The sequence below is a fragment of the Capra hircus genome, chromosome 8 (assembly GCF_001704415.2).
Source record: "Capra hircus breed San Clemente chromosome 8, ASM170441v1, whole genome shotgun sequence".
NCBI lineage: Eukaryota > Metazoa > Chordata > Mammalia > Artiodactyla > Bovidae > Capra > Capra hircus.
This window is the reverse complement of record NC_030815.1, coordinates 50,525,832-50,541,394: the sequence shown is the minus strand read 5'-3', so window position 1 is coordinate 50,541,394 and position 15,563 is coordinate 50,525,832. Positions and strand designations below refer to the sequence as shown.

Sequence of the window (15,563 nt, the reverse complement as noted above, 5' to 3'; positions counted from 1 at the left end):
CTTGCTTTTTCGATGATCCAGTGGATGTTAGCAATTTGATCTCTGGTTCCTCAGCCTTTTCTAAAACCAGCTTGAACATCTGGAAGTTCACGATTCATGTATTGCTGAAGCCTGGCCTGGAGAATGTTGAGCATGACTTTGCTAGCGTGTGAGATGCGTGCAACTGTGCGGTAGTTGGAGCATTCCTTGGCATTGCCTGGTAGCAGCTATTGTACACTTGTCATACCAGTGTGGTACTTAGACTGTCCCTGGTGTTACAAGACATTAAGCTAGTAGGATTAAAAAGTTCCTTTAAAAAAATCTAATATTCAGAGATTAAATAGGAGATGAAGCTTTTTAAATGCAAGATGTGTCATAAAAGAGAGGGAGCTTGATTTTATTTAAAAAAAAAAATAAAGGAAAACTGTTCCTCTTTGGGACTTCCCTGGTGGTCCAGTGGCTAAGACTCTGCACTTCCAATGCAGGGGCCCCATGTTCAGTCTTGGTTAGGGAACTAGATCCCATATGCTGTAACTAAGAATTCGCACACTGCGACTAAAGATTCCATATGCCACATACTAAAGATCATGCATGCTGCAAGAAAGACCCAAAGCAGCCAAATAAATAAATAGAAACAAAAAACTGTCCCTCTTTACTACTGTGGTTCTCAAATTATAGTTTCCCAGGGCAGCAGGATCAGTGGCATCACCTGGGAACTTGTGAGAAGTTCAAACAGTTCATGCAAATTCTCAGGCCCCTTCCAAGACCTATTGACTTAGAACCACTGATGTGGGTGTGTGTGTGGGGGGCAACCATGTGGGTCCTCACGACCCTCCAGGTGGCCCTGGTTATGCTCCTTTCTCAGAGTCATTGGTTTACAGCATGGGTTTTCCAAGAAGAAGGATCCAGAGTTAACTGTCAGCTCTGTTACATCCTGGTTGTGTGCTCTGAATAAGTTATTTAATCTTCTGATGCTTCAGTTTCATTACCTGTAAAAATGGCCATAAGATCATGTACCTGATAGAAGTGTTGAGGAATTTTTTTTTGTTTTGTTTTTCAGTTGCTAAGTTGTGATTGACTCTTTGTGACCTGATGGACTACGGCATGCCAGGCTCTCCTGTCCTCCACTATGACATCCCCCAGATGTCTTCCATCTCCCAGAGTTTGCTCAAATTCATGTTCATTGAGTTGGTGATGCTATCTAACCATCTAATCCTCTGATGCTCTCTTCTCCTTTTGCCTTCAATCTTTCCAAGATCAGGGTCTTTTCCAGTGAGTCAAAATATGATAATTCCTGTAAAGTATTCCCCTCTGTCATAGGCACAAGATAAACACTCAATGACTGTGGGCCATTATTATCTTACTTTATGGAGAATAGAAAGCATTTCATACTTAAAAAATCTCCACTCTTTCTTTAAGTTTCCCAAAACTTGGCTGCATGTTATCAGTCACATAAGAAACTTAAAAAAATATATATGTGATTTACAGGAGACTTTAGCTCAGTTCAGTTCAGCTCAGTCGCTCAGTCATGTCAGACTCTTTGCAACCCCATGAATCGCAGCACGCCAGGCCTCCCTGTCCGTCACCAACTCCCGGAGTTCACTCACACTCATGTCCATCGAGTCAGTGATGCCATCCAGCCATCTCATCCTCTGTCGTCCACTTCTCCTTCTGCCCCCAATCCCTCCCAGCATCAGAGTCTTTTCTGATGAGTCAACGCATGAGGCGGCCAAAGTACTGGAGTTTCAGCCTTAGCATCATTCCTTCCCAAGAACACCCAGGACTGATGTCCTTTGGAATGGACTGGTTGGATCTCCTTGCAGTCCAAGGGACTCTCAGGAGTCTTCTCCAACACCACAGTGCAAAAGCATCAATTCTTCTGTGCTCAGCTTTCTTCACAGTCCAACTCTCACATCCATACATGACTACTGGAAAAACCATAGCCTTGACTAGACGGACCTTTGTTTGCAAAGTAATGTCTCTGCTTTTGAATATGCTATCTCGGTTGGTCATAACTTTCGCTCCAAGGAGTAAACATCTTTTAATTTCATGGCTGCAGTCACCATCTGCAGTGATTTTGGAGCCCCTAAAAATAAAATCTGACACTGTTTCCACTGTTTACTCATCTATTTGCCATGAAGTGATGGGACCAGACGCCATGATCTTCATTTTTTGAATGTTGAGCTTTAAGCCAACTTTTTCACTCTCCTCTTTCACTTTCATCAAGAGCCTTTTTAGTTCCTCTTCACTTTCTGCCATAAAGGTGCTGTCATCTCCATATCTGAGGTTATTGATATTTCTCCTGGCAATCTTGATTCCAGCTTGAGGTTCTTCCAGCCCAGTGTTTCTCATGATGTACTCTGCATAGAAGTTAAATAAACAGGGTGACAATGTACAGCCTTGATGCACTCCTTTTCCTATTTGGTACCAGTCTGTTGTTCCATGTCCAGTTCTAACTGTTGCTTCCTGACCTGCATATAGGTTCAGGAGACTTACTCCAGACCAATTCAGTAAGAATTTTCAGATTTGAGACCAGACATTTTTATTTTACACAAGATGCCAAGATAATTTTGATGTATGGTATAATATACTGCTGTTAAAATCAACATTGCCTTGAGAAGTAGTGTAAGATTAAATATAGGTGAGAATTAATCATCAGTAATGTCAGATGCCACATTCATTATTTCCATGATTTTGCCCCAGCTCGATGGCAGAAAAGCACGGAGAAATGCTGAAATTGTAGGTTCTAGAGCAGAGTTCCCAACTTGCCATGACTGACATTTGGGGTTGGATAATTCTTTTCTCTGGGAGCTGTTCTGTGCACTGTAAACATCCTTGGCCTCTATCCACTAGAAGTCAGTATCATGCTATGGTCGTGACAACCCAGAAAGATTCCTAAACATTGCCAAATATCTCCTGGGGAAAAATACCCCCCACCTAACAACTGTGGTTGCTTTAGAGTTTCAATATCTGGATACATATCTAGGCTTTACTGTTTAACAGCTATATTAACAGCAAGGTCCTTAACCCCTCTGTGCCTCTGTCTGCACTTCTATGGAGGTAATCATAGTACTCAACTCGTGAGTGAGTTCTGTTATGTGATTTGACAGATAAAAGAGGAAGTGCCTAGAAAGCACTGAGAACAGTATTTTAAGCACAGCAAATGCCAGGGACTGAATGGTCATGTCTTCCCAAATTCATATGTTGAGATTTTTAACTCCCAATAAGATGGTATTAATAGGTGGGACCTTTGGGGTTGATTAAGTTATAAAGGTGGAGCCCCCATCAAAGGGATTAATGCCCTATTAAAAAAAAATGTTCCCTATGGTTCAGCGGTAAAGAATCTGCCTGCAGTGCAGGCGACACAGGTTTGATCCCTGAGTCGGGAAGATTCCTGGAGAAGGAAGTGGCAACTCAGCCCAGTATTGAGAAATCTCACGGACAGAGGAGCCTGCAGGCTGCAGTCTATGGGGCTGCCAAAGAGTGGGACACAACAACAATAAAAATCCCAGAGAGCTCTCTCCCTCTGTTTTCACTACAGAAGGATACTGTGAGAAGTTGGCAGTCTGAAACATGGAGGGTTCTCACAAGAACCCAACCATGCCAGCACCCAGCATTATCTTGGACTTCCAGCCTTCAGAACTGTGAGAGGCAAATTTCTGTTGTTTATCATCCACCCATTCTATCAGTCTGTGGTAGTTTGGTATAGCAGCCTAAATAGAGATCATGTCAGCTATCATGAATATACATAGTCTTATCTTGACTCCGAACCACTGAGAAAACTCCTGAAGTCTTTACACAGAATGTATGTATCTGCTCAACAGTTTATCCTCTGAATAATGAATCAGAAAGACTAAATACTCATATATACCTTTTAGAGTCTACATCTGGTGTGGAGACAGAAGAGCAAGAGTGTGTCAGAATCATTGGAACAAGGTTCTAGTTCCACCCTTTTTAAGTGATGCACTCTTAGGGAGTGGCTTAATCCTTCAGAACCATTGTTTCCTCAATTATAAAGTAGGGAAAATCATTTCTATTTCATGCATTTGTTATAAAACTTAGGTAACATATGGGAAAGCATATAAGCCAATATCTTCGTATACAGAAGGCACTTAATAAACATGTAATTCCCTTAAAATCATAGTCGATGAGAGCATAGTAGGAAGCAAAGTAGGCATAATCCCTATCACCATGGATGCGAATGACATCACTTGATCTAAACTGATGAGTGGTGAAAAGGGTTTCTCCTGTCACATTAAAATTTTGTTCTGTCAAAGTGCATTTGCTTCAACTTTCTGAAGGGTATTTAGTTAAATTAAATATATACTTTAATTTAGTCAAAACTATACATTCTCCAGAAGGCTGCAGGAATGGATTAATCTACTGATGATTTTGTAAATGCATCATGTATGCTATTACTCAACAGCAAAAACTGTAAACATCCTTGGTCTCTATCCACTAGATGACACCATCACCCCCCAGTTATGACAAACAAAAAGGTTTTCAGATTTTCAAATATCTCCTGGGAGAGATACTTATCTTGCATAATTCATTTAAGAACATTTAGCCATTTAATTTTGGTGCAGAGTAGAGTAGTGATTAGTGTCTTAACCAGTAGCTAAATTATTCTGGCAACTGAGCTTACAAATGTTTCAAACCCATATTATAATATCCATTTATATTTCCAAGCATTTTCCCCTTAGTGCTCTTACTTATTTTCCATTCAAGGGAAGGTTATACCGACAATATCACCTTGAGATTTTCAATACTCTCACTGGATGACATTAGTATTAATAACAGAATCCAAAATTCAAGTGGCAGAAATCTTGAACCCTGGTTGCTCATTCACTGACACATTCCTAAGCTTCCTTCCAACATATAAAGTTTCAAATTTTAAGAAAGTTGTCAACAAAAACTTCCCAATATCAAGTAAAATTAGATTCCTTTCATTATAAGTGTTATTAGATTGATAAAATATATAAAGTAGATTTGGGGGAACAAGTAATTATTTTCATTTAAAAATGCCGAAGTTTTTTTAAAAAAGACTTTAAATTTTTAGAGAAGTTTAAAGTTTACAACAAAATAGAGAGGGAGATAGACATTTTCCCCATATCTCCTGCTCACACACATGCATAGCCTCCTCCATTATCAACATTACTCACCAGAATGGTGCATTTTTTTTAAACAAAGATAAAGCTATATTGACACATCACAATCACCCAAAGTCTGTAGTTTACATTAGAGTTTACTCTTGGTGTTGCACATTCTATAGGTTTGGGCAAGTGTATAATGACATTTACACAATCATTGTAATCTCATACAGAGTATTTTCACGGCCTTAAAAATCCTCTGTGCTCTATTCATCTCCCCTGCTCCCACTTCTCCCAGCAACAACTAATCTTATTGTTATCTCCATTATCTCACATTTAATATTTTTTATATTGAGTAAACAATACCTAATCCAGTAGAAATCAAAGCTATTTAAGAGTTGAGGTCTGAACATTAGGAAAGACTGAAATCCAATTCCTTCTTGAATCTTGAGATTCATTTATTCAGCAGAAAAAAAAAAATCATGTTTGTTGAGCGCATAAAATATTCTAGTAATTGAGTTAAATGCCTTCCTTTATGGAACTTATAGTATGTAAGCCTACTATGCAGGAAGAGTAAGAGATTTCCCTGGTTTTCATTTAGCATCTGTTTGGTTACATTCAATGATGGGAGGTTCAGTACTTTGCAAGACTATTGATTTCACTATTGCATTCTCCTCTTGAACAATCAATTTTGATTTTCTACAGTTAGAACTGGACATGGAACAATAGACTGGTTCCAAATAGGAAAAGGAGTACGTCAAGGCTGTATATTGTCACCCTGCTTATTTAACTTCTATGCAGAGTACATCATGAGAAACTCTGGGCTGGAAGAAGCACAAGCTGGAATCAAGATTGCCGGGAGAAATATCAATAACCTCAGATATGCAGATGATACCACCCTTATGGTAGAAAGTGAAGAGGATCTAAAAAGCCTGTTGGTGAAAGTGAAAGAGGAGAGTGAAAAAGTTGCCTTAAAGCTCAACACTCAGAAAACGAAGGTCATGGCATCTGGTCCCATCACTTCATGGGAAATAGGTGGGGAAACAGTGGAAACAGTACCAGACTTTATTTTAGGGGGCTCCAGAATCACTGCAGATGGTGATTGCAGCCATGAAATTAAAAAACGCTTACTCCTTGGAAGGAAAGTTATGACCAACCTAGATAGCATGTTGAAAAGCAGAGACATTACTTTGCCAACAAAGGTTCGTCTAGTCAAGGCTGTGGTTTTTCCTGTGGTCATGTATGGATGTGAGAGTTGGACTGTGAAGAAGGCTGAGTGCCGAAGAATTGATGTTTTTGCACTGTGGTGTTGGAGAAGACTCTTGAGAGTCCCTTGGATTGCGAGGAGATCCAACCAATCCATTCTGAAGGAGATCAGCCCTGGGATTTCTTTGGAAGGAATGATGCTAAAGCTGAAACTTCAGTACTTTGGCCACCTCATGCAAAGAGTTGACTCATTGGAAAAGACTGATGCTAGGAGGGATTGGGGGCAGGAAGAGAAGGGGATAACAGAGGATGAGATGGCTGGATGGCATCACTGACTCATTGGACGTCAGCCTGAGTGAACTCCAGGAGTTGGTGATGGACAGGGAGGCCTGGCGTGCTGCGATTCATGGGGTCGCAAAGAGTCGGACATGACTGAGTGACTGAACTGAACTGAACTGATGGTATGCCACAGCCTTGCTGAAATAAAAATATGATGTCTGCATTGTTCCACTGGAGTTTTCAGTGTATTAAACACTATCAAAAAGTGCTATGAAGTTAGTTTTTCATTGTTTATTACCTTGTGTATATAAGATGGACTGCCAGTAACACCACTTTACCTCCCTAGTATTATGACTCTAGTCTATAATTTGTTCTATGGTCTTGGTGTTGAATATCAATAGAGCATATATGTGTATATGCATATATATTTATACAATATATATATAGATGTATAGTGTATTTATCTGGTATAAATACTTGTCTATATATAATTTATATTCCTCTGCTTGCTTTCCAATGTGGGATATTTTACTTATTTCTAATCTTCTGAAAGCTTTTCAGCTCACTAGAAATCTCAAATATAGCCATCATAGGAGAAACACATCTGTAATCCCTAACATATCATTCATCTAGAGATTTCAGCACTTCTTTAAAGTGACAAACTTCACCTCGTACCCCCATTCAGTGGCGAATTTCAGTTCTGCCTTGATGACTCTTTCTAACTTCTAATCTGAAAGTCATTCTCCTGAGTGGTGGAGACGCCGGTCTTAAAAATATGCAAAGAAATCGATACCATAAGAATGTTTCCCAAGGTATCTTAACTTGGGAGTTGACTTCCGATGAGTTCCTTTATAAGTCTGTATATGATAAAGACTACTATTACCTGGCGCCAAGGGAGACAGCAGTAATTTTGCACGGTAGTGCTGAATACGCAGCACCACACGATGAGCTTTGATTGTTTTAATCCAGGACACAAGGCTATAAGTTGCTGCACCAGAGACCCGTATTATTCCATACTCTTGCATGAGCTTCATCCATACTAGCTCAGAATCTTTTAGCAAAACCATTTCCACCACTCAAGGGTCTTATTTTCCCCCATTATGTTCATCAAGTAAAAAGAATAATTTCTTCTTGCATAACTATCAGTGATTTTTAACCCTTGATCTCCAGGTTTTGTCATTCATTGCTATTGCTTGCATTCTACTCTTTTTTTTTTTTTTCCTTTCTATACACAGGCACCAACAACATACCTTTATTTACATAAGAACCAGGTAATTCTGTCAGAAAGAATTCATAGTCATTAATGGTATCCAACTCAGCTTTGCTTCCAAATAAGCAAAGGAGTTGAGTTTCTCATCTTGTATCTTCTAAGGAACATCTTTACCAAGAGACAACTTAACTACCAGAGACAGTAAATTTACTTAAAAGTGTGAAAATCCAGAAATGGTAGCATTATCTCTGCAGTCCAAGTGTGCATTAGTAGAAAGAAATTTGTCCCTAATGTATCTTACAAGGTAGAACCATGCACAGTTCTTTTCCCTCACTCATCCTGGGACATTTTACGGTATCTTACAGCCAACCGAAATCATGAATATTTTACTGAACAGAGTGAGAAACAAATGAGGAATGTAAAACCACATAAACAGATCACGTTGCCAAACTGAATGTGAATTTAGCATCCTTGAAAAACAAAATCTTTCATTTCTAACTCACAATTGAAAACACGAGTTTACTCTGATCTAAAGTTAAAAGCAGAAAATCAAAGCAATTATAACTAACCATTCATTGTTTTCATTTTTGGAATCCTTCAGGGTCCATAGAATTAAATAGTTATAACAGCTCGCACAGATTGAGAACTTCATATGTGCCAGGCACTTCATTAAGAGGGCTCAACATATTACTTGATTTGGTTATCATAACTCATGAACTTCCAGATGTTCAAGCTGGTTTTAGAAAAGGCAGAGGAACCAGAGATCAAATTGCCAACATCCGCTGGATCATGGAAAAAGCAAGAGAGTTCCAGGAAAACATCTATTTCTGCTTTATTGACTATGCCAAAGCCTTTGACTGTGTGGATCACAACAAACTGTGGAAAATTCTGAAAAAGATGGGAATACCAGACCACTTGACCTGCCTCTTGAGAAACCTATATGCAGGTCAGGAAGCAACAGTTAGAACCAGACATGGAACAACAGTCTGGTTCCAAATAGGAAAAGGAGTACGTCAAGGCTGTATATTGTTACCCTGCTTATTTAACTTCTTTGCAGAGTACATCATGAGAAACGTTGGGCTGGAAGAAGCACAAGCTAGAATCAAGATTGCCGGGAGAAATATCAATAACCTCAGATATGCAGATGACACCACCCTTATGGCAGAAAGTGTAGAGGAACTAAAAAGCCTCTTGATGAAAGTGAAAGAGGATAGTGAACTAGTTGGCTTAAAGCTCAACACTCAGAAAATGAAGATCATGGCAACTGGTCCCATCACTTCACAGGAAATAGATGGGGAAACAGTGTCAGACTTTATTTTTTTGGGCTCCAAGATCACTGCAGATGGTGACTGCAGCCATGAAATTAAAAGATGCTTACTCCTTGGAAGAAAAGTTATGACCAACCTAGACAGCATGTTGAAAAGCAGAGACATTACTTTGCCAATAAAGGCCCATCTAGTCAAGGCTATGGTTTTTCCAGTGGGCACGTATGGATGAGAGTTGGACTGTGAAGAAAGCTGAGTGCCGAAGAATTGACGCTTTTGAACTGTGGTGTTGGAGAAGACTCCTGAGAGTCCTTTGGACTGCAAGGAGATCCAACCAGTCCATTCTGAAGGAGATCAGCCCTGGGATTTCTTTGGAAGGAATGATGCTAAATCTGAAACTCCAGTACTTTGGCCACCTCATGTGAAGAGGTGGAAAAGACCGATGCTGGGAGGGACTGCGGGCAGGAGGAGAAGGGGACAACAGAGGATGAGAAGGCTGGATGGCATCACCGACTCGATGGACATGAGTTTGAGTGAACTCCGGGAGTTGGTGATGGACAGGGAGGCCTGGCGTGCTGTGATTCATGGGGTCACAAAGAGTCGGACATGACTGAGTGACTGAACTGAACTGAACTGAACTCAGGGAAGTGGGTGTTTATATTCTCAAGTAACTGGTGAAGAAACTGAGGCACAGCAGGCATGAGGGATGGAACCTTAAAGTGGTGGTGTCAGTATGTGGTCCATGGATGAGCAGTATCAACATCTTCCCACTCCTCTGTCCTTCTTAGATATACAAATTCTCTGGCCCACCTCACATCTACTGAGATGTGGTCCAGAAACTCTATGAGTGAACTCTATATCAATCTGTGTCTTAAGCAGCCCTCTAGCTGATTCTGGACTTCCCTGGTGGCTTAGTGGTAAAGAATCTGCCTGCCAGCGCGAGAGATGTGGGTTTGATCCCTGGGTCAGGAAGATTCCCTGGAGAATGAAATGGCAACTCACTCCAGTATTCTTGCCTGGAAAATCCCATGGAGAGAGGAACCTGGCAGGATACAGTCCATTAGGGTGCAAAGAGTTGGACACGACTTAGCAACTGAGCATGCATGCACGCTCTAGCTGATTCTAATGAATAATAAAGTCTGAGCACAATGGTTTAGATCACTCAGTTAATAATGGTGGATCCATGTCTGTTTTGGCCTTTAAGCCCAACCTCCAAATGACATATTTAGTATGTAGCTTGTTCACAAGATAAGTGTTATCTGGGAGCACTTTAAGAAAGCCATACTTTTTTAACTGTTTATTAAAAATTGCATGTTTTATCTATTTGAAGAAGGCCTGAAAGCCCATGTTTCTGGACCCAGTAATTTCAGAACATGATCCCTGCAAACCAAGAACTGCATGTTATGCAAGCTTTCCCTCTCTAGTTCTAAGGAACAGACAGACGGCGGGTTATCTCTTTGCTGGGGGCAATCTGGTGGATTGACTGTCTGTACTATAGAAAATGCAACATGTCACAGTTGTTGGGGTTACATTTCCATAAAATGTTTTTTTTTCCCAGGGACACTGCTGGTCCATGGGAGGTCACTGACCTGTACTTCCATGACTTTTTTGGTTCTAAAATCTATCTACAATCCTCTTAACCCTCATGAAATTTGGTCACCTGTCATAAATCTGTGTGTCTGATTGAGAAAAGAATTGTCACTGATTTTCTCTTTCTGCCTTTTCATCATGACATGAGTCTGGGTTGGCATTTCATCATTACTATTTTTACTCAGTATCATTAGTACCTCTGCTATGCTTCGTGCTGACTGTTACTTCAGGACTGAATGAAAGATTTAAACTCCAGTCTCTCTGAAGAAAGAAAAAGGAACAACAACAAAAAAATCATGTTTATGATGATCGCTCCCTTCGCTTCCCAGGATTAAAGGGTTACTGTATAAAACTTGGAGGCTTACCCTATTTTGTCAGAACAAAGGGTAAAATATTGAATGTGGATACAATTTAGTGAATACATTCCCATCTGCCCTTCCTTTTTACTTATATTCTGCTTTTTTATCCTTGATACTTATTAGGTGTTCAAGTCGCAATCTTAAGCACTATTAAGTGGTAAATTAAAGTTATTTTCAAACTGTTTAAAAAGCAGTATCAAAATACTGTGGCTTTGGAGGTCAACAAAGCCTGGGGAGTTTTCAGTGATAAATGTCATGTCAAAGACTTAAAAGATTTCTTTTCTTACCCTATTTGAAAAAGTTTTTTTTTTTTTTCCTTGGGCTGAGATAAAATTGCCAAGTAGAAATAATAGCTATTTAGCACCACCACACTTACTAACAAATAATAATTGGATGATCTGGAGGAAAAGACATTGAATTATTATCTTATGGTTGAAAAGTAAGAACTATATCCCAGGGGCTAAGAAAGTTTTCAGATGAGTAAGGCATGAATGCTGAGGGAGTATTTCAATAAATAAAGGACAATAATATACATCTTTGACTCTGTGACAGAAATGCTCAGAGATTGAATAACCCAATTTACCCATGCCCTTGTAGCTAATGGGCCTAAGAAAAGTTAATGCTCAGAATCTAAAAATTATCTTTTGTTTGCTAAAGGCAGTTGATGGGTGATGTGTTGGAATAGCAGTTCCCTTAGGTATGTTTCAGAAAAGTGCTTATTCTGATTTTCTGAAGAGAGTCTAAATGACCTCACTGAGAAGCTGATATTGCTTATGGTATGAAAAAGACAGAATCATTGGGTACATTAAGACAGGAAAGGATACAAATAATATTTACTCAAAAATGAATCAATGTGGAAATGAAAACGGAGCTAAGCATCAGCATTGGATGTGTCCTATCTTCTTTGAGATTCTAGGTCATCAATTCAAAAAATAACAATAGGGCATTTTAAAAAGGACCTTATGTAAATTATAGGAATATGAGAAAAAATAACATTTTGTTCTTAAGATTTCTCTTCATGTATAGGAAAATAACACCAGCATGCTCTGTTCAGTTCACAGGTAGAGGAATAAACTCTGCATGGACTCACTGTTCGGGTCTCCCCAAAATTCATTTGTTGAAATCCTAGCCCCTGATGTGATAGTATTAGGAGGTGGGGACTTTAGGAGGTAATTAGGTCCAGATAGTGGAATCCTCTTGAGTGTGATTAGTACCCTTACAAGAGGAGACCAGAGGGCTGGCTAACTCTTTTTTTTTTCTACCCTGTGAGAATACAGTGAAAAGCTGGCAGTCTGCAGCCCTGAAGAGAGCACCCTGACCCAACTATGCTGGTGCCTTGATCTCAAACTCCCAGCTTCTAGAAATGTGAGAAATAAACTCCAGTTGTTTATAGACCACTCAGGGTATGGTATTTTGTTCTAGTAGAGTGAATGGACTAAGACAAACCCTTCTCCTAGTTTAACATAATAGTTGGGACAGTGGTGCTGTGCTTAGTTGCTCAGTCATGTCTGACCCTTTGCGACCCCATGGTCGCAGAGGACCCCATGGCTCCTCTGTCCATGGGGATTCTTCAGACAAGAATACTGCAGTGGGTTACCATGCCCTCCTCCAGGGGATCTTCCCTACCCAGGGATCAAACCCAGGTCTCCTGCATTGCGGGCAGATTCTTAACCATCTGAGCCACCAAGGAAGCCCTGGGACAATGGTACTCAATGATTTTTATTGTCACTCACTAAAGCAAGGCAAAGACCTTGCACTATTCTCCCACTTGACCTGTTTCCACCTTCTAGTGGATTTCCAATTATCTGTATGATTATATACTGTGATGGTTGATTTTTATGTGTCAACTTGAATGGGCTGAGAGATGCCCAGATAGCTGGTAAAACATTGTGTCTGAGTGTGTTTTTGAGGTGTTTCTGGAAGATTAGCATTCGATTTAGTAGACTAAGTAAATAAGATCTGCCCTCACCGATGTGAGCAGGAATTAGTCAACCCGTTGGGAACCTGAGTAGAGCAAAAGGCAAGAAAGGGCAAATTCCCTTTCTCTTCTTTCATCTTCTCCTGCCCTCTGACACCTGAGCTCTTAGTCCTTAGGCTTTGGATTCCAGGCTTACATCACTGGCCCTCCAGATCTTAGGCCTTCAGCCTCAGAATGGGAGTCATACCATTGGCTGCCCTGGTTTTCAGGCCTTTAGCCTTGGACTGAATGATACCATGAACTTGCCTGATTCTCCAGCTTGCAGATGATATGCTGTGGGACTTCTTGGTCTTCATGACAGTGTGGACCGATTTCTATAATAAATCGCCTTTCTATGTATCCAGTTGGTCCTATTTCTCTGGAGAACCCTGACTGAGTTACCAGGGAAGCCTGACTAATATACACAAAGTATCAAATTTACAATGTGATCTTAGTCTGAAATCTTATAGAATAATAAGTTAGAGTTACCTATAAACTATACATAACACCATGACAATTTTAGTTTTTGAGTATCAACACTTTGGTAACTCGCTGTATCCCACCAATTAAGTTACCAGTAGATTTGTCCTTGTGTGCCTGCCTGCTATGTTGCTTCAGTTGTGTCCGACTCTTTGTGACCCTATAGACTTGTAGCTCACCAGGCTCCTCTGTCCATGGGATTCTCCACGCAGGAGTACTGGAGTGGGTTGCCATGCCCTCCTCCAGGGGATCTTCCTGACTCAAGGATTGAACCTACGTCTCCTGTGGCTCCTGCCTTGCAGGCAAATTCTTTACCACCGAGCCACAGGGGAAGCCTGCAGTTGTCTTCAGTCTTCTGTAAAAATGAAACTCTGTGGGATTGCCATTTGCTTATAATAAGACCTATAAAGAAGGGCTTGTCATATTTACCTCAAAACTGGTCTGGAGGAATTCAAGGCCCTCCCGGTGGGCTGAGGATCACACTTTGAGTGCCACTGGCCTGTGGCATGGGCTTCAGACCTGTACTCATGCTCTAGTCCACTTAAGAGATGCATACTTGGTCAAGACAGTCCACCTGTCTGCATGGAAATTTCCCCATCTATTAAATTAGTGTGATGGTTCCTCACAGGGCTGCCGAGAAGACTACAATGAAATTTTGTTATAAGGTAATTGGCCCGTGGTGGGCAGATAGAAAGTAGTCAGCAAATGGCGGTCATTATTAAACATGAAAACTGCCTACCCCATAGCTAAGGCTGCCTCCCCCTGGGCCAGAAAAGAGCCACAAACCCAAGCACACTGGATATGTGCATCCTCGTTTCTAGAGGCTGAGAGTCCTCCCAGAGACCCACATCTATGTTTTTGGGCTCAGTATTGAAACTCTTATCACTTGTCACATCATATGACAAGAAGAGCTGCCCCACAGAGCATGCCTTCTTGCACATGGGACCTCATCTCCTATGCTGGTTCTTACTCCATGTAATTCTGTGACAGGTAAAATTACACCTACCAATTAATTCAGTAATAAATTTTTACCAAATGCACACTAACTGCCTGGGCCAGTGCTCCTTTATACTCACAGTTATCTAGCTCACAAGTTGCCTGTTATTTCGGGAGAGCATTATAAATGTTGTCATTTTTATACTAATTATAACAGCAATAATAGTTATCATAAATAACAGTACTTTGTATGGCACATTTTAATGTATATTTCCATGCACAGTTAAAAATTTGAAAATGTTCACCATTTATAAATGAAACCAATTTACATAATGAAGAATTTCTTAATAAAACAGAAGGAAAGGTATTAAATAACCAGATCAGGAAAGGAATTGCTGGCCAAACACTAGGGCTCTTCAGGGGAAAAAAGGTGCTATATAATTCAAGTGTCATTATTATTATTATTATTTTTCACTCTGCATGTCTGGTTAAGTTTAGACAAAACAGCTTAGGGACATAACAGTCTGTTAGTAAGGTCAGCCGCAATGGATAGACCACCACTTGGCATGCCATGTATCCTGTCATCATTAGCGCTTTGAGAACCAAATGCTGCATCAAACCTTTCTCAAGCACCACTCCACAACTTCTCTTCTTGCCACAAGAACTTCCACCTGTGCTGCTTTTATTTAATATAACATGCAGTGCCAAAAGGCATCATGCATACATCTTTAAAAAAACAGTCTTTGAAACAACGCAAAATTCATTCATTAAGGCAGCTCTTGGAAAAATTATTGGGTGCTTATTATATGCTGGATCCAGAAATTCAATAAATAGCTTGTATAATAAGATTCACATTTTAGGATTTTTATCTGAGGGAAAAAGTACAAAATCTCAACAAAAAAGCCACAGTGGAAGGCATTTTATTCTGTTGGGGGGGACAGTGGGTAAGGGTTGCTCTCCCAGGTTTGTGTAGCTTCCTCCAAGAACCAAGAGGTGGTGGTGCTGATGGAGGGCCAGAATGGGAGTGAAGAGCACTGTGATGGGCTAGCTGGACCCCTGACCTCAGCATGATGGAAGCGGAAATAGTTGGTGCTGGAGTGGGCAGCAGACTGTTCTCCTGACCATGAACTAAGTAAGCTAAGCTTGAGGTCTAGTCTTGCTTTTAAGGGGAGAATGCGGTTCTTGTCACCATGCTAAGACTGGGAATTTCTT

General features: G+C 40.4%; 1 protein-coding gene across 1 annotated transcript in view; it reads right to left on the bottom strand.

The window, feature by feature from the left end:
* Positions 1-7,621, bottom strand: part of RORB (RAR related orphan receptor B) — an 84,534-nt gene extending 76,913 nt beyond the window's left edge. The window contains exon 1 of the mRNA XM_018052768.1: positions 7,438-7,621. Within this exon, the coding sequence (XP_017908257.1) occupies positions 7,438-7,621 (184 nt within the window). The remainder of the gene's footprint in view (positions 1-7,437) is intronic.